Source organism: Mobula birostris, chromosome 3, assembly GCF_030028105.1.
Source record: "Mobula birostris isolate sMobBir1 chromosome 3, sMobBir1.hap1, whole genome shotgun sequence".
Taxonomy (NCBI): domain Eukaryota; kingdom Metazoa; phylum Chordata; class Chondrichthyes; order Myliobatiformes; family Myliobatidae; genus Mobula; species Mobula birostris.
This window is the reverse complement of record NC_092372.1, coordinates 215,260,510-215,281,271: the sequence shown is the minus strand read 5'-3', so window position 1 is coordinate 215,281,271 and position 20,762 is coordinate 215,260,510. Positions and strand designations below refer to the sequence as shown.

The 20,762-nt window shown below is 42.2% G+C and overlaps 1 protein-coding gene across 2 annotated transcripts in view; it reads right to left on the bottom strand.

Annotated features, from left to right (window-relative positions):
* The window catches only part of prkag2a (protein kinase, AMP-activated, gamma 2 non-catalytic subunit a), a 508,879-nt gene that overhangs the window by 285,568 nt on the left and 202,549 nt on the right, over positions 1-20,762 (bottom strand). For both annotated transcript variants that reach the window (XM_072254087.1, XM_072254086.1), the window contains exon 3: positions 12,759-13,035. In XM_072254087.1, the coding sequence (XP_072110188.1) occupies positions 12,759-13,035 (277 nt within the window). The remainder of the gene's footprint in view (positions 1-12,758; positions 13,036-20,762) is intronic.

The following is a 20,762-nucleotide window of genomic DNA, read 5'->3' as shown; positions in this document are numbered from 1 at the left end:
CAAAGGTTCATTTATTATCAAACTAATCAATTCTGAAATTCTTCAGTTCTAGGGGTAGCCATGAAACTGCACATGAAAAGAAAGGCAGCACGATTATCAGCCCCCAAGATCCCACCACCCCGCAAAAAAAAACAAAAACGGAATAGGCACATCGGCCCCCAAATCCCTCCTCCCACACAAAAAAATTATTCTAACACCTTTTTAGAATCTGACTATTTTTTTGGGGGGGGATAACTTTATGGTGATTGGCGGAAGTATGGGGGGATTTTAGAGGTAAGTTTTTGTTACACAGAGAGTGGTAGGTGCATAAACACCCTGCCAGATGTGGTGCCACAGGCAAATACATTAGGGACATTTAAGAGACTCTGAGGTAGGCACATGGATAAAAGAAAAATAGAGAGCTGTATGACAGGGAAGGTTTAGACTGATCTCAGAGTAGGTTAAAAGCTTAGCACAACATAATGGAGCAAAGGACTTTTACTATTCTATATTCTGTGTTTCTCTTTCCATAGATGCTTGAGTCTTACCATCATTTGTGGCAACGTCCAGCTATGTGACTTTTTAAGAATTAATCAGTTGTGCCAGTCTTTGTTGGTCATTCTTCGAACAGTTCCAAACATTCAAAATCAGGATCAGAGTCAGGTTTAATATGTTGTGAAATTTGCTGTTATGCAACAGCAGTACATTGCAATACAAAATAATAAAAACTGTAAATTACAGTAAGAAGTATATATATTTTTAAAAAGTTAAATCAAGTAAATAGTGCAAAAACAGACAAAGAAATTAGTGAGGCAGTGTTCATGCGTTCATTGCCCATTCGGAAATCTGATGGCAGAGGGGAAAAAGCTGTTCCTGAATCACTGAGGGTGTGTCTTCAGGCTCCTGTATCTCCTCCCTGATGGCAGCAATGACAAATGGCAGTGATTGCAAAAACAAGCTCAAGTGCGAGCAAAAATAAAATGCAAAGCCAGAAGCCTTTTGTTTTTGCACTTAGGGAGGAAGTGAAGATGTCTTGTGGCTGTGGAAACTTCCTCTTCCCTTAAGTCGTCAATACAGCATTATGTTTGATGTCAGTGTGTACAACTGGCTCCCTGGCTTAGGTGCAACCCCTCTTCTCGCATTATTTGCTCCCTGTAGGTAGGTTCTTTACGTGGCAAGTGATGGGCTGCTTCATGAGCTGTCAAGCCCAATGATTCACAGTTTCCTCCAGTGGCTCCAAGCCTCACCACCCCGTCCAACAGAGAGTGGCGACAAAACGCTGAGGTTTTTGGCTGTATCTACAGTGGTGAGCTGATTCAAATTTCATCCGGGAGCATTTAAAATCAAGTAGATAAACTCATGTAGATAAAAATTTGTGCATGCAGAACAAAAACAAGACAACAAAAATAAGTGTATTAAATTATGAAGGGGTCAGAGAGGGTCCATGAGCACATATTTTTTTCCAAGGTCAGGGAATTAAGAACCAGGGGGTGAAGGTTTAGGTCAGAGGGGAAACAGAAACCTGAGGGGAAACTTTCTCAGCCAGAGGGTGGCAGTATATGAGATGAACTGCCAGAGGAAGTGGTTAAGGCAGGCACATGAACAACTTTTCCAAGGTACATGGACAGGTACACGGAGTGGTATGGTTGAGAAGGACAGGGACCAAATGCAGGCAAACTGGACAAGATTACAGGGGAATCTTGATCGGCACAGTGGGTCAGGCAGTGTCCATGGGGGTGAGGGGGGAAGGAATTGTCAACACTTTAGGCCCAAACTCTGCATCAGGCTGTGTTTCACTGACTCTGGCTCTGGTGACCCCATTTACCCCCACAGCAAGTTTTCACCCTGAGGCACCTCCTAGTGGTGATAGATAATGGAGCAAAAAAGGACAAAAGAAGTTTTGCAACAGAGACGTTCACTTTCTTTCTGCCACATGAGACAAAGCAATTTATTTATCTGAAGCGCTTAAGTTTTGGCTGTGGTTCAGTGAGTGGCTCTCACAATTCTGAGTCACATTGTGGATCCAAGTCCTCTCCAGAAACCAGAGATCAACAGCTGGGCTGTCTGTCCTGGGGAAGTACACAGAAACCATAGCATTGTCAGAGGAGCGCCTAATGCCTGGTAACCTTATTAAACAGACTCAATTTGAGTCATAGAGTCGTAGAGCACTGCAGCATGGAAACAAGCCCTTAAGCCCATCTAGTTTGCTGTGATCTGGCTTTCTGCCCAGTTCCATCTGCCTGTTCCTATATCATAGCCCTCCATACTGCTCTCATCCGTGTATCTATCCAAACTTCCATACAGTCCTAAAGTCACAGAAAACTACAGCACAGAAGCAGGCCCTTCGGCCCATCTAGTCTGTGCCACACCATTAATCTGCCCATTCCCATCGACCTGCACCCAGACCGTAGCTCTCCATCCCCCTCCCATCCACGTGACTATCCAGATTTCTTTTAAATGTTGAAAACGCACCCGCATCCACCACTTGGTATACTCTCACTGCCCTCTGAGTGAAGGAGTTCTCCCTCATGCTCCGCTTAAACATTTCACCTTTCACCCTTAAAGCATGACCTCTAGCTCTAGTCTCACCCAACCTCAGTGGAAAAAGCTTGTTTGCATTTACTCTATCTCGATCCCTCATAATTTTGCAGGTTCTATCAAATCTCCCTTCAGTCTTCTATGTTCTAGGGAAATAACGTCTTCACCTATTCATCCTCTCCCTATGATTCAGGTCCTCAAATCCCACCAACACCCTTGCAAATTTTCTCTCTCAATCTTATCGGGGAGGAGAAGATGGCGACGCGACGCAGCGCACGCGGCCGCTCTGAATTGATATCGTATTTGTTATATGGGGCCGTGCACAATCTTGATTTGATGGAGACAGACGTGAGAAGCACGGAGGAACATCTGGAGGAAGTTCTGAAATGCTTGCTTTGCTGCTGTTGCTATTGTGCGATCGAGAATCTCCGGAGGGGAAGGCCCCAAATCCTCGGCTTTGCCTATTGCCTGTTGCCGGGGCTGGGGTCGAAGTGCTTGGCAGAGATGGTGCTCGGTGTCGGAGGTTTGAAGTTTTTGGACGGACTCCGAGTCGGACTGTGGTCGGGTGCTTCCAGGATGCTGCATCAGCAAGTTTGCGGTGCTGGAAGCTCATGGCAGGGAGAGTTTCTCCCTTCAACCGTCTGCATGAGATGATGGGACTTTTGAGAGACTTTGTGACTTTCTTTTACCGTGGCCATGGTCTGTTCCTCATCAAATTACGGTATTGCTTTGCACTGTTGTAACTATATGTTATAATTATGTGGTTTTTGTCAGTTTTATTTCAGTCTTGGTCTGTCCTGTGTTTCTGTGATATCACACCGGAGGAATATTGTATCATTTCTTAATGCATGCATTACTAAACGACAATAAAAGAGGACTGCATGTCCTCATAATCTAATCTAATCTAATTTATACCTTTCTTGTAAGTAGGTGACCAAGTCTGCACACAGTTCTCCAAATTAGGTCACACCACGTGGCAAAAGCTCTCTTTGCAACCCTATCTAGCTCTGATGCCACTTTCAAGGAACTGTGGATTTGTACTCCCAGCTCCCTATGTTCCACCACACTCCTCAGTGTCCTACCACTCACAGTGTAAGTCCTACCTTGCTTTGTCCTCCCAAAGTGCAACACCTCACACTTGTCGCATTAAATTCTGTCTTCCATTTTCAGCCCATCTTTCCAACTGGTCCAGATCACACTGAAAGCTTTAACAGCCTCCCTCACTGTCCACTATACCCAGAATTCTGGTGACATTCACAAATTTGCTTTTACAGTTTACCACATCATCATCCAGATCGTTGATGTAGGTGGCAAACAACAACAGACCTAGCACTGATCCCTGCAGCACACCGCCAGTCACAGGCCTCCAGTCAGACAGGCAACCATCTACTACCACTCTCTGGCTTCTCTCACTAAGCCAACATTAAATCCAATTCACGAACATGAGAAAATCTGCAGATGCTGGAAATCCAAAGCAACACACACAAAATGCTAGAGGAACTCAGAGGGTCAGGCAGTATCAGTATTTTGTGTGTGTTGCATTAAATCCAATTGAGTACCTTATCCTACATGCCAAGAAACCCAACCTTAAGTTATCTCTCATCAGAACCTAGGTGTTGCAACAGAATTAAGTCATTCAACCCATCAAGGCTTCTCAGGCATTCCATCACAGCTGACTTATTAACCCTCCCAACCCCATTCTCCTGCTTTCTCCCCATAACCTTTGACACCCTAATTAGTCAATAATCTATCAAGCTCTGCTTTACAATAAATATTCCCAATGACTTGGTCTACACAGTCATCTGTGGCAATGAATTGCACAGATTCGCCACCCTCTGGCTAAAGAAATTTTTCCTCATCTCTGTTCTAAATGAATGTGCGTCAATTCTGAGGATGTGCCCCGGTCATAGATTCCCCCAATATTGGAAACATTCTCTCCACATACGCTCTATCTAGGCTTTTCAATATTTCATAGGTTTCAGTGAGATCTTCCCTCCCCCCCCCCACCCACCACCCATTCTTCTAAACTCGAGTGAGTACAGGCCCAGCCATTAAACGCTCTTCAAATGTTAACCCTTTCATTCCTGGGATCATTCACGGGAAGCTCCTCTTGACCTTCTTCAATGCCAGCACACTTTTTCCTCAGATAAGGGCTTCAAAATTGCTAACAATACTCCAACTGCAGTCAAAGCCTCAGCATTACATCCTTGCTTTTGTACTCTAGTAGTCTCGAAATGAATGCGAACATTGCATTTGCCATCCTCACCACTGACTCAATCTGCAAGTTAGCTTTTGGGGAATCTTGCATGAGGACTCCCAAGTCACTTTGCAGCTCTCATTTTTGAGTTTTCTCCCCATTTAGCAAATAGTCCATACCTTTATTCCTTCTGCCACAGTGCACAACCATACACTTTCCGACACTGTATTCCATCTGTTCCAATCATTTGCCCATTCTCCCAATCTGTCTAGGTCCTTCTGCAAAAATCCTGCTTCCTCAACAATACTTACCCCCCCCCCACCTATCTCTGCATCGTCTGCAAACTTGGACACAAAGCCAACTCTTCATTCAAATCATTGACATATGATTCAAAGTGGTCGTAACACTGACCCCTGCAGCACAAGTCACTGGCAGACATCCAGAAAAGGCCCTCTTTATTCCTACTCTTTGCCTCCAGCCAGTCGATCAATCTTCTATCCATGCTAGTACATTTCTGGTAATCCAGTGGGCTCTTATCTAGTTAAGCAGCCTCACTGGCATCACCTTGTAAAAGATGTGAAAGTAGCAATTGAAAAGTGCCAGTATTCAGAGAGACTTGGTGACCTTGTACACGAATGGAAGTTAATATGTAAGGGATATATAGAAAGAGTGAATGCACGCAGGCTTTTTCCTTTCAGCTAGGGTGAGATAACAACTGGAGGTTAAGGGTGAAAGGTGAAATATTTTAGGGGAATATGAGGAGGACCGTCTTCACTTAGAGAATGGCTCGAGTGTGGGATTAGCTGCCAGCAGAAGTAGTGAATATGGGTTTGATTGCAATACTTAAGAGAAGCTTGGCTAAGTACATGGATGGAAGGGATATGGAGGGCTATGGTCCAGGTGTGGATTGATGTTACTAGGCAGAATATTGACCACTCCTCCATTGAGATCGTTAAGAGCACCAAATTTCTTGGTGTTCACCTGGTGGAGAATCTCACCTGGTCCCTCAACACCAGCTCCGTAGCAAAGAAAGCCCAGCAGCGTCTCTACTTTCTGCGAAGGCTGAGAAAAGCCCATCTCCCACCCCCCATCCTCACCACATTCTACGGGGGTTGTATTGAGAGCATCCTGAGCAGCTGCATCATGGCCTGGTCCGGAAATTGTACCATTTCGGATCGCAAGACACTGCAGCGGATAGTGAGGTCAGCTGAGAAGATCAACGGGGTCTCTCTTCCCGCCATCACAGACAGTTACACCACACGCTGCATCCGCAAAGCAAACAGCATTATGAAGGACCCCATGCACCCCTCATATAAACTCTTCTCCCTCCTGCCATCCGGAAAAAGGCACCGAAGCATTCGGGCCCTCACGACCAGACTATGTAACAGTTTCTTCCCTCAAGCCATCAGACTCCTCAATACCCAGAGCCTGGCTTGACAACAACCTACTGCCCTCTACTGTGCCTACTGTCTTGTTTATTATTTATTATTATTTATTGTAGTGCCTGCACTGTTTTGTGCACTTTATGCAGTCCTGGATAGGTCTGTAGTCTAGTATAGTTTTTGTATTTTTTCTTATGTAGTTCAGTGTAGTTTTTGTATTGTTTCATGTAACACCATGGTCCTGGAAAACGTTGTCTCATTTTTACTATGTTCTGTACCAGCAGTTATGGTTGAAATGACAATAAAAAGTGACTTGACTTGAGAATAACAGTTCAGCATGGACTAGATCTATCAAAGGGCCTGTTTCTGTGCTGTAGTGCTCTATGTAGGTTCATCAAGTTGGCAATTAGAAAGGTAAAGCCTTAATTGCAAAGGACCCTGGTGAGACCACATTGGGTGTATTGCTTAAAGGTGTGTTCTCTCTATCTAAGGAAACACATATTTGCAATAGGAGAACTACAACAGATGTCTACCATGGCAGGATGCAGTTTGTCCTGTGAGCAGAGATAAGATAGACATGGCCTTCAATACCATAGTTCCAAATAAACTCATCTCCAAACTCCTTGACCTGGGACACAACATCTCCCTAAGCAACTGGATCTTTGACTTTCTGGTCAACAGACCACATGCAATTGAATAATTCTGAGCTCACACATCCTAAAGATTCACTAGGTTACAAGACTTCAGTTATGTAGAGCAACTTAAAAAATTGGAAGACCCTAACTTGGAACCAAGAATATTTATGGGGGGAAGTTTAATATTATATTGATAGGGTAAAACAAGTGAATGCCTCCCGTTCATTGCCCAAGGACATTAAGGATCTACCACATAACCCTGACCAAGCAGAGAAAAATTCTCTACTACAAAGAACATCAATAATCCATTTGAGTCTTTAAACATCCTAATACTCTAAAATGCTCATTTTAGCTAAAGCAAGCCCAGATATAACAACCTTAAAAAGGAGCTCCTCCTTGGCTTCTAAATGATGTAATGAATACATCAGAGAGCCCTGTTCCCCAGGGAACAGCAATTTTCTCAGTTACAATGACAGGCAGGAACCAAATGCTACATCGATCCCCCAGAGGAATGGACCAGCAGTGATTATATGATAAATCACTGGAATGGCTTCAGGTCTTCATTAGGCGGTGTACACAACTGCAGATCCCCTATCTTCAGAGATAAGATGATGGCATGGGTACCACTACTTGTGACTTGTTTTAATTACAAATTGCTAATTGGCATGCTGTTTGCAAGAGAGAAGCAATGTTGAATGATACCAGTCTCAATTAGGGCAAATTGCTCCATTAAGCCATTTGTCACCTCATATTTTAAACATCTTAAACTCTGCTCTCTGAAACTGTAAGATCACACATGGGCTTCATCCAGGAATGCCTCCAAAACACATAATTTCCTTCAGCACAGAGCACTACACACAGAAGCAGGCCCAATGCCTCATCTAGACCACGCCAGCCCGATCTTTTCCCATATACCTGCAGCCAGATGATAGGCCTTCATTCCTCTCTCATCCATGTACTAATCCAAACTTCTCTTAAATGTTACACTGGAACTCGAATCTACCACTTCCACTGGCAGCTCATTCCAACTTGCATCTCCCGCTCAGATTCCCCTTAAATATTCCACCTTTCATCCTAAATTATGACTTCTAGTTCTAGCCTTATCCAACCTGAGGTCAAAAAGTATCTATCCTATCTATGCCCCTCATAATTCTGTATACATCTATAAGATCTCCCCTCGCCCTCTTGTGCTCCTGTGAATAAAGTCCTAACCTATTCAACCTTTCCCTATAACTCAGATGAAACATGCTGAAGTCAACCATGTAATCAGAGTCAAGACTAGACAATTCATGTCAAAATTCTCAGCCAGAGTGAGGCGATTGGAGTTAATAAAACAGTTAACTTTTTTTCAAATTCCTTTCCATCCAGATTTTTTGCACAGCTTTGAAAAGAGGAAAGGGTTTTAATTTAGAGCCCAGGGAAGGCTGTAAAAATATTCCCAAATGGAATCTGATATGACATGTAGGCAATTTTCTTTTTAGGCTTGCTGCTCAGCACATTGGACAGACAGAACTTCTGCTACACCTGAGCTTTGCTTCTATTTCCGGGCCAGCTAACAAATCCACAAGGGGTTTAATTATGAAAAGAATGTCAAAGTTAAAAAGGTTTCTTGTTGGTAATTTGGGATTTTGGGAAACTATAAGACATTGGGGCAAAATTAGGTCAATTGGCCCATCGAGTCTGCTCTGCCATTGAATCATAGCTGATTTATTATCCCTCTCAACCCCATCCTCCAGTCTTCTACTTGTAACTATTACCAATCAAGAATCTATCAACCTCTGCTTTAAATATACCCCAATGACTTGGCCTCCTGAGGCAATGGATTCTACAGATTCACTACCCTCTGGCTAAAGATATTCCTCTTTATCTCTGTTCTAAAGGGTTGTCCTTCCATTCTGAGGCTGTGTCCTCAGATCCTAGACTCCCACACTATAGGAAACATCCTCTCCATGTCCACTTTATCTAGGTCTTTCAATATTTGATAGGTTTCAATGAGATCTCCCCTCATTCTTCTAAACTCCAGCAAGTACAGGCCCAGAGCCATCAAATGCTCCTCATACGTTGACCCTTTCATTCCCAGGATCATTCTCATAAACCTCCTCTGGACCCTCTACAATGACAACACATTCTTTCTTAGATAAGGGGCCCAAAATTTCTCACAACACTCCAAGTGTAGGCTGAGGAAGAAGAGTGGAACTTTATCAGTAGAGGGAGGGAAGAAGGATAGAATGGTCTGAGATGTTTAGGGTGTATCAGAGGAGGCACGCCCACTATCAAGATGGAGGACCTCCTTCATGTCTATTTTGTGTGATAAGAAGACTGGTGGGGGACTCCCATGTGACTTCAAAAGGAATGGGTGCCCTTCCAACTCCTACCACCTACTACCAGTGCTCTATGGACCTGAGATAATCTTATCCGTGCAGTCCAGCACAAAGTATGTAGCAATTCCAGGATCACGTAACAAGAGAACCTAAAAACAATTGGTACAATGCTTTTATTTCTGTGTTAACTTGCTTCTATGAAGGTCATTATGTTTAATGAGTGCTCTAGATATGGATATATTTAAGTATGGCTTTCAAATCCACAATCTTTGGATTACGGATTTGAATACAGATGAATAGCCTCAGCCCAAAACATCAACTGCTTATCTCTTTCCATGAATGCAGCCTGACCTGCTGAGTTCCTTCAGCATCTTGTGTGTATTACTCTGGACTTTCAGCATCCCTTGCGTTCACAACCTTTGGAGCTTTTATTCCATTTTTAGTTTCTTTAGAGACACCGCACAGTTCTGGCCCAACGAGCTAGAACTGTGACCAATTACACCCATATGACCAATTAACTACTACACCACACTTCTTTAGAATGTAGGAGGAAAAAGGAATAGGTGGAGAAAACCCCTGTGGTCACGGGGAGAAGCTGCAAACTCCTCGCAGACAGCAGTGAGATTGAACCCAGGGTCACACAGTCATAGTCATAGTCTCACTTTCTCCATCAATGCCTACGTACAACAAGGAGCGGACAGCAGCTGCTAATGATTGGAAGATAGCAAAAGGAAATGATGTGGAGTATTAACATCATGGAAATTACCCACCTCCAATGAAAAAAGGTTCTCCAAGGAACTATCCACAAGGAGCACGTCCACAAGAAAGCAGCACCCATCATCAAGGAACGTTACCATCTAGGTCATGCTCTTTTCCCGCTGCTACCACCAGGATGGAGGTACAGAAGCTACTTTCCCCACCATGGCAACATTCTTTCCTCAAAGGCAGACACTGGCTCAGAAATCAACCACAGCCTGAGTAGTGGAGCCTGTGTAAGACTATGGAAAAGTGCCTTTGAAGACCGTGAGGTACAGCTCCAAACAAAATTTTTAGTCTATAGAGCAGTCCTTCCCACGTTTCTTTGTGGAACTGAATCACAAACCACCTATAGTAGGCACCTGAAAGCCCTGGAACAATATCACCAAAGAGCCTAATGAAAGAATTTAGGGATCAGCTGAAAGAAGCAGACACAGCACTACCAGTGTACTTTGAGGAAATAACAGGCAGGATAGACGAAGGAGAGTCAGTAGATTTTGTTTACTTGGATTTTTGGAAGGACTTTGACAAGGTACCGCACATGAAGCTGCTAAGCAAGCTAAAAGCCCATGGTATTACAAGGAAGATACCAGCATGACTAGAAGATTGGACGACTGGCAGGTGACAAAGAATGGGAATAAAGAAGGCCTTTTTTGGTTGGTTGTCAGTGACTAGTAGCGTTCCACAGGGGTTAGGCTACTTGCAACAAGGAGTAGACAGCAGTTGCTAAAAAATGGTAATAGTAGATTGGGGTAGGATTGGTAGTGCCTGATTTTAACATTAAAAAGCAAGTGAGAATAAATGATGATTTCTCCGTGTATACAGGTAAAATGACAGCTGTTCTACTAACTTTGCAGTGGGTGGTGGAAGTGAGACCAAGGACAGTTGTAATATTGACTGATTCAAGCACAGCAATCAGGAGTCTAAAAGATTTACATTCAGAGGCAAGATCAGACATTATGTATGAGATAATACAAAGCTTATTTAGAATTAAATGATGGGACTCTGTATATGTTTTATGCATATTCCTGCACATGTTGGTATTGGAGGGAATGAACAAGCAGATAAGTTAGTAAAGGAGGCAACTAGACAAGCAGAAGTAGACATTCAAATAAATTACAGTAAAGGAGAAATGAAAGATGTGAAATCAAACAATTGTGGAGAAAACAATGGGATAAAGACAGAACAGGAAGACATCTTTATAATATCCAGAAAATAGTGGAATATTTGAGGAACGCAGGAAAGGGTAGGAGGGAGAAAGTGATAATACAGAGATTAAGGTTTAGACACACAGGGTTAAATGGTACATTGCTTTTCATGAAGAAATACAAAAAAAAATTTTTTATTGAGATACAGTGAGCCACATCACCCAGCAACCCCTTATTTAACACTAGCCTAATCACAGGACAACTTACAGTGAGCAATTAACCTACCAACCAGTAGTCTTTGGACTGTGGGAGAAATCCGAAGCACCCGGAGGAAACCCAAACGGTCACGGGGAGAATGCACAAACTCCTTACAGGCAGTGGCAGGAATTGAACCGTGTCACTGGTACTGTAAAGCGTTGTGCTAACCACTATGCTACCGTGCCACCCCACAGTAATGGAAGGTGTGAGTATTGTAATCAGCAAGAAACGGTTGAGCACGTATTGGTGAAGTGTCCAAGATATAATCAAGGGAGGGGGTGGTTGACTTTAAAGTTTTCACAGAATACAATTTAATATTAATGATATTTTGCAGAAAGGAACACAAGATTATTGTTTTAGTGCATTTCCTTAAAGCCACAAGTCTTTTTTATAGAAGTTGATACTAATATAAAATACATAGGATTTAGATATCCTGACCCACACTCCAGTTCAGAAGGTGGCAGTAATGCACTTTAAAGCTGTTTGCCAGTTGCCATAAAAACCTCAGAAAAAGAAGAAGATTGCCTGTGTGGCAAGATAGAAAACAAAAAGGATAGCGAGTATTAACATGATGGAAATCACCCACCTCCACTGTAACAAGTTCATACAAAGAATTACCTACAAGGAGCACTGCCACAAGAGAGCAGCATCCATCATCAAGGACCTCGACCATCCAGGCCATGCTCTCTTATCGATGCTGCCATCCAGTCCCATTACACCAAGTTCAGGAACAGTTATTACCCTTCAACCGTCAAGCTCCTGAACCAGTGTAGACAAATTCACTCACAACTCAAAACTGATTCAACAAACTGTGGCAACACACATCAAAGTTGCTGGTGAACGCAGCAGGCCAGGCAGCATCTCTAGGAAGAGGTACAGTCAACGTTTCAGGCCGAGACCCTTCGTCAGGACTAACTAAAGGAAGAGTTAGTAAGAGATTTGAAAGGGGAATCTACAAACTGTGGAATGTCCAGCTGAAGGGTCCCAGCCCAAAAAGTCAACTGTTTACTCTTCTCCATCGATGCTGCCTAGCCTGCTGAGTTCCTCCAGCATTTTGTGTGTGTTGCTTGGGTTTCCAGCATCTGCAGATTTCCTCTTGTTTGTGATCCTACTACAAAATATGGACTTACTCTCAAGGGCTCTACAACTCAATGTTCTCGGCATTATTTTATTATTATTTCTTTTTTTTTTGTATTTGTACGTTTTGTCTTTTGCATGCAGATTGTCAGGTGTTTGCATTTAGCTTTTCACTGATTCTACTGTGTGTTTTTGTTCTATTGTGAATGTCTAAAAGAAAATGTATCGCGAGGTAGCATGTGGTTCATATACATATTTTGATAATAAATTTTCTTCGAATTTTGAATGTTGAGAAGCTGGAGTTTGTTCTGGACAGAAGTGGAGCTGGTGTACAAGAGGTTGGAAATTATTTGTGAAGGAGAAAAAGTTGAACTGTGGGGATCGAGAAAGTGCAGGAGAGGAGGAGACAGAATATGATCCCGCCACCCAGTTCCCTATTCCAATGTCTATCAGTAATAATGTCTTACCTTTCCTGGACCTGGAGAAGAACTTCATTGAGACAGGTGAGGTAGAGGTTGAGCTGCCAGAGGAATCCTTTGACGTCGAGCGAAATATGCCACTGAAGCTCATTCGTCGGGGAGACCTTGGCGAAGAGTCTTGGGGAAAAGGGAAGACTGTTTTGGGGGAACCTGGGCTTTGCTTCACTCTCACTGGGGCGGAGACAGGACTGGACGGCCGATGGTAAAAATTCCGGGAAAAAAATCCTTTGGAGGGGCTGCCGCAGGTGTGGAAACTGTCTTCTCCCTGTGGAGAGGCACAACAGTCAGGCCTAGGAGCACAAATCATAGCACAAAGGTCCACTGAGGAGATGATACTCTGAAACATTTCTACTTCTTCTACGCACTTCAGAAGGACACTGAGAGCAGGGAAAGGCAACAAAGTACAACAGAAAAACTTCAGTGCACAGCTTGAACTGATTACAGTCAAGTCTACTGTGAAGCTGCACATATTACAAGAACAAGCTGCAAAACTGAGAGGGACAACAATCGTTCAAATAGATAACAGGGTTGAAATGAGTAATTTTAAAAATTCTGAAATGGGCCAACACTCTGGAAAGATCAAGGGGTTTGGAGCCAGAGGAATTGATTGTGGACTTCAGGAATGGAAAGCCAAGAGAACACACACTAGTCCTCGTTGAGGAATCAGCAGTGGAAAGGGTGAGTAGCTTCAATCCTGGTGCCAACATCTCTGAAGATTGAACCTGGGCCCAACACATTGATGCAATTAAAAAGAAGGCACACCAGCAGTTATGTTTCATTAACAATCTGAGGAGATTTGGTATGTCACCTAAGACTCTAGCAGATCTCTACAGCGGTACCGTGGAGAGCATTCTAACTGGTTGCATCACCATCCGGTATGGAGAGGCCACTGCACAGGATCTGGAAAATAGAGGCTTGTAAGCTCAGCTAGCTCCATCATGGGCACTAGCCTCAAAAAGGTGGCATCCATCATTAAGGAATCTCACCACCCAGCCAGGACATGCCCTCTTCTCATTACTACCATCAGAGAGGAGGTACAGGAGCGGTCCCAATACTGGCCCCTGTGGAACACCACTAGTCACTGGCAGCCAACCAGAAAAGGATCCTTTTATTCCTATTCGCTGCCTCTTACCAATCAGCCAATGCTCTAACCATGTCAGAATCAGAATCAGGTTTATTATCACGTCACTGATTCTTGACACCTGGACGAAAATATGTCCCACTAAGAAACGTACTAACTCCGTTGAAAATGAATAACATTTTCTTATTTAAAATAATCAGGGTTGATCATCTGAGGGTCTTTTGCACAAATGCAACATTTTTTCATATGTTTGTTTTTAATTTTATAAATTATATGATTATATGATAGCCCAATACCCACAAAATTAGTTGTCCTCAGACAAGAGATTATCATTTCAAATTGATAAAAAGTGTGAAAAAATCATTTAAAATGTATAATATTTATCCCTGATGAAAGGGTAGAGTGAAAAACCTCTTTAAAACTAAAAGCAGTGAATTTTCAACAATATTTACTCTTATTTTGTGGTTGCTCAAAATGTGTCCCAAGTTTTTGTCAACACCGTCAGATATTTATTTAAAAAAAGGCAATACAATCAGGCAACCACATGGTCAACTATATTCCTGAGGATCCCCTTTCCACCCTCCACATCTGCTAAATGCAACAAGGTCAAACAACCTCCTGTAAGTTTGCTATCTTTTCAATATTTTTTACATATTTATTGATGTTGCTACCGTCACAACCATGACGTGTCAACGCTGTCTCTTTTATATAGAAAGAATTATTGTAAATTATGATATAAATTCATGCATTTTAAGTAGAGGCCAGAGGCAGCAAGCAACAGAGGGAAAACAAGATGGCTCCTGTATACAACTCATGCAGGTCATGTAAAAAAGTGTGTTTTTGTGACCACCGTCAGATGTTAAAACTGTTAGGTTTTCTGTCTGATGGTGGTGACACATAGTTTGACGGTTTTGACAAAAACATCCAAATCATCCTCAATGGAGGCTTGAATATAATTTATAATCAAACTAAATAGTAATATGGCTTGTAATGTTTCATTAACCTCTTTATTTATAATACACATAATTTCCCCTTTATTTCTTCCACACACAGGCCTACAATATTTCCTTACTATATGTATCCCCAATGACTAAAACCATAAATGAATTTAGTTGCACCACCCAATCACTTTAAAATTTCATCAAATTAAACATAATTAAATTCATAGTAATTTTGCACAATTTCACAGTAATTCTATTAAATTCTGACCTTCCTTTTATGTATTTTAGGAAGTTATGGCTAGGCAGCAGCTATCAGTGGGGAGCAAAGGAGAAGTAATGGAATACTAAGAAAGCGGAGAGAGAAAATATATAGTGAGCCAGAGTTAACGGAGGAATACCTGAGAAAGGAAAAGCAAAGATGGAAGAAGAGAGTAGAGGATGGGAAGATAAAAACTATCAGTGATTTGAATGAATGGGAAAAGAGGAGTAACAGAAAGGCGTGGAAACGTAGACAGCAAGAGTCGAGAGAGTGCAAGAGAACATCCAGAAACTCCTTCAGATAGTCCACTGGATCAGACTATATAGGAGCTAGCTCGCAGTACACAGTCTATAGCAGGGGAAAGGGAAAAAAAGAAAACAAGAGCAAGATACTTGAGAGAGATGAAAGCTTTGAAAAATAAACTTCAAGAGATAATAAAAGATAGGAACAGACTGAAAAAGCGTTGGTGACGAGAGCAAACTAGAAAAACACAAAAAACACAAGTCACCAAAAAAAATAGAGCAGATGCTACAGGGAAGCAAACTCAAAAACCCCTCCATCAAGAAAACCCTGCTCTTCCACAACTGTTTCATTCAAGAATTTAATCAAAACAAAAATAATTTACAGTCACCCCACAAGTCTGCTCAAAAATCAAAGAACTTGACTCTCAGGCAGGGTTCTAAAGAAATATCGCCTAATGCACGAGACAAAGCAGTCCGGGCTGACATACAACACACTGCGAAAGAGAAGGACTACTGACAAAAAACCCACTTACGTTCAAACAATAACCCCGATGGTACGGGATTTCTACCATAATGCTGCACGAATGACGACTGACAAACAGGACACGATAACACGGAAGAAAATAAAGCATTGGAGAATGATTCTGACTGACACAATATTCAACCTCCACAGGGAGTTCATCAAAAAGGAACCAAATGTAAAACTCAGTTATTCATCCCTCTGTGCCTTACGTCCATTCTATGTCACAGCACCAAAACCATCAGATCGAAAGACACGCCAATGCCAATACCATGAAAATGCAAAGCTGATGTTTGAGGTCCTAAGAGCACATGGTGTTGTCAAGTCTAGCAAATTGGAGGATAGTTTTGAACTTGTGTGCTGTTCTCAGACAAGCGAGGCATGTCTTCTGCGCTCCTGCACCCTGTGTCTCCACAAGCACACACTTCCCATCCCACAGCAAGAGTTGACCGATGTTGAGTGGCAGCAATGGGAATGATTTCAGGACCAAACAGCAGATGAAATTCACTACAAGACTTGTGAAGCACAATGGCACACTGCCAAAGCTCATCAAACTGAAGACAAACCGGAGTGAAACAACAACACATGTGTGCTTAGTTCAGAACCAGTCCAGGGAATACAGGAGCATGATACAGAACTGCAATGAAAGCACTGTAATTGTGCATGTGGACTTTTCTGAGGCATGGAAATGCAAATATAGTTCTGAGGTACAGTCATGCCATTTTAGTCAGAACCTCCCACAACTCAATCTGCACATTGGCATGTACTACACAAAAGAAGAGAAAGCAGAATTTTGTACAGTATTAGAATCCAAGCGACAGGATGCTTCTGCCATTTGGACTCACATGGACCCAGTCCTCAGAGATATTTGTTTAAAATTTCCAAAAGTTGATACCATTCAATTTTGTTCAGATGGCCCCAGCAAGCAGTATAAAAACAAGAAGAACTTCTCTCTCCTCTGCAACGTACCTCTAACACTGGGTTTCCAGAGAACAACCTGGAACTTCTTCACCACTTCACATGGGAAGGGAGCTCCAGATGGCATTGGGGGAACTGTGAAAAGGACTGCAGACAGCCTTGTACTACGGGGGAATCACATTGTGGATGGCAAGATTTGGGAGAAGCCTTTGCAGTACTCAACTCTATCATATTGCTGAAGGTGACATACAGACATAGGATGCACTCCTTTCTCAACCACTAAAACCTGTACTAGCAACGAGGAAAATCCATCAGGTCATACCTTATGGAAACAGCATCCATCGCAGATCATTGTCATGTTTCTGCAGTGAGCCACAGATTTGCCAGTGTTTCAGCCCAACAGCATTTCAGTTGACTGAAAATACACATGCCAGGGTACAGGCTGAGGAGAATGATAGCCCTACCACAATGGGAAAAAACAGAGGGCCTTCGGCAATGCTGATGGAGGAAATGGAGCAGGAACCCCAGAGTGGTCCTGATGGGACTGCGACAGATATATCTGCTGGTGTCATTAATTGTGGAGATTAGCTTGCAGTCATTTATGACCAAAATTGGTGGTTAGCAAAGACTGTCACTGTGGATGCTCATCATCAAGATGTTCAAGTGGAGTTTTTCCACCCTCATGGGCCCAACACGTACTTCCATCCAAAACCAGGTGGAAAGGATATGTGCTTCGTACCAGTTGAAGATATTCTGGTCAAACTGATGGAGCCATCATGACCGGGTCGTGTAAGCAGGATGAGGGAGATCTACCACCTGTCTGCTGAAGTCATGGACGTCATAGAGGAGCAGCATATTAATCGTCTACTTCCTGATAAAGCTGACTGAATGTTTTCGAAGATTTTCAAGCCCAGAAATGAATGGAATTTTTTTTTTAGTTCCTGGTGTGTTTTCTGATATTTATGCTTAAACACTGCAGTTGTACTGTAGTTTTTATTTTGCTGTTTACCGTTAATATTTACAGAAGGATAAAAAGTACATGACAAATTCTCATTTGTTGTACCAAGTTGTTAAATAAAGTTGTTAAACAAGGAAGCATTGACTTGAGTGGTGAAGAGGTTGTTGTAATTAGGCCACTGCCACTACCGTCAGGTCTCAGTCAGCACCGTCAGAGGGAACTTCCCTTGTTTTAAATTAATATGCTTACAATCTGTTCCTCCAAAACAGCTGATTTATTAAAGTAATTGTCTCTTTGAAATTAAAAATGTGTTTTTAACGTCCAAAATTGTTATGTTGTATATTTAATGCTAATGATAAAAGTTGCAAGATGTAAGAGTTTTTAAAGGAGTACATGTGAAATAGTATAAAAAATGAACAAAAGTGAATATTCAACATTTAACAGCATATATGTGTTGAATGGTGTAGACACAATGATTTAAAACCTCTAAATCTTTATAAGACTAAGTAAATAAGAATAATTAGCTTTTTATTGTGTCTGACTGTGTTGACAAAAACTAAGTAATGACAGGAAAAACACACATTTTATGGAAAAATTACAAAATCAGGTTGCACTGAAATATTGTTTGATTGCTGAGACCTTGTTCTATGAACATATAGTTTAGATTTCTTAACGTTTAAATTTTTTTCTTTTCAAAATTAAAACCTGTTTTATCCAAATTCTCAAGAATCAGTGACCAGCATGTGACGTGAAATTTGTTAACTTAGTAGCAACAGTTCAATGCAATACATAAGATAGAAGAAAAAAATAATAGTAATAATAATAAATAAATCTTATTCAGTATGCTTTATACAGTATGCATATATTGAATAGATTAAAAATAGTGCAAAAAACAGAAATACGATATATAAAAAAAAAGTGAGGTAGTGTTTATGGGTTCAATGTCCATTTAGGAATCGGATGGCAGAGGGGAAGAAGCTGTTCCTGAATCGCTGAGTGTGTGCCTTCAGGCTTCTGTACCTCCTACCTAATGGTAGCAGTGAGAAAAGGGTACGCCTCCTGGGTGCTGGAGATCCTTAATAACGGATGCTGCCTTTCTGAGGCAACGCTCCTTGAAGGTATCCTGCGTATTTTGTAGGCTAGTACCCAAGAAGGAGCTGATTAAATTTACAACCCTCTGCAGCTTCTTTTGGTCCTGTGCAGTAGCCCCTCCATACCAGACAGTGATGCAGTCTGTCAGAATGCTCTCCACAGTACATCTGTAGAAGTTTTTGAGTATATTTGTTGACATACCAAATTGCTTCAAACTCCTAATAAAGTATAGCCACTGTTTTGCCTTCTTTATAAATGCATCAATATGTTGGGACCAGGTTAGATCCTCAGGGATCTTGACACCCAAGAACTTGAAACTGCTCACTCTCTCCACTTCTGATCCCTCTATGAGGATTGGTATGTGTTCCTTCATCTTACCTTTCCTGAAGTCCACAATCAGCTCTTTCAGACAGAGTAACATTCACAGGTGAGAGCAACGTCCCCTCTATGGACTCTGTCTATACTTCTCACTACTTCAGTAAAGCAGCCAGCTTAATCAAAGATGGCACTCACCCTGGACATTCTGTCTTCTCCTCTTCCCCACTGAGTTGAAAATACAAAGGCCTGAAAGCACGTACCATCAGGCTAAAAGGCAGCTTCTATCCCACTGTTCTAATATTCTTGAATGGGGACTTTCTTATACAAGATGGATCTTGGTCTCACAATCTACCTCGATATAATCTTGCACTTTATCGCTAACCTGCACTCTACTTTTTTTAGTAGTGCTTATATTATATTCTGCATTCTGTTATTGTTTTACCTTACTCTACCTCAATGCATCGTGTAATCATTTGATCTGTATGAACAGTGCAAAACAAGCTTTTCACTGCATCTTGGTTCATGTGACAGTAATAGACCAGTACCATTTCTGCATTCTGTTGTGGTTTTCTATTGAGTGGCATGATCTGTCTGAATGGAATGCAAACAAACTCTCTGTACCTCAGCATTTGTGACAAGAATAAACCAATTACCAATTAACTATGGAGTATGATTTTATTTCATCTCATTTACTTAATCATTAATTTCTCTTTACCATTAAGTTATAAATGACAGGCATAAAAAATGATAAACAAGTGAGCTTAGTTGGGAAGCCTGCAGTCTCAGAGGACTAAGGTCCACTTGCTACCATTTTCGCGATTTCTAAGGATCGAGAGCCAGGAAGTGGAAATCTAACAACAAGATGGGCTGAGTGGCTTCCATCTCTATTATACATTTTCTACAAATTTCAGAAAAAAAATCTTACCAAACACTCTTAAACAGCTACAGATTTACTAATGAATCTTCAGTGTCCTGCCTCAATGACTACCGTCCCGTTGCACTCACATGCATCATCATGAAGTGTTTCGAGAGGCTCATCATGAGGCACATCAAGACCCTGCTGCCCCCCTCACTGGACCCTCTGCAGTTCCCGTATCGTCCCAACTGCTCAACAGACAATGCTATTGCCACCATCCTCCACTGGCCCTCACCCACCTGGACAAAAAAGACACGTATGTTCGAATGCTGTTCATAGACTTCAGTTCAGCATTCAACACAATCATTCCTCAGCACCTGATTGCAACTGCAATCTAGGATCCATCTGCAACTGGATCCTAGACTTCCTGACTGGGAGACCTCAGTCAGTCTGGATTGGGAGCAGCATCTCCAACACCATCACACTGACCACGGGGGCCCCTCAGGGCTGTGTGCTCAGTCCACTGCTGTTCACTCTGCTGACCCACGACTGTGCTGCAACACACAGCTCAAACCACATCATCAAGTTCGCCAATGACACGACTGTCGTGGGTCTCATCTGCAAGAACAACGAGTCAGCATACAGAGAGGAGGTGTAGCGTCTAATGGACTGGTGCAGAGCCAACAACCTGTCTCTGAATGTGAACAAAACAGATAGTTGTTGACTTCAGGAGGACACGGAATGACCACTCCCCGCTGAACATCGACGACTCCTCCGATGAGATCGTTAAGAGCACCAAATTTCTTG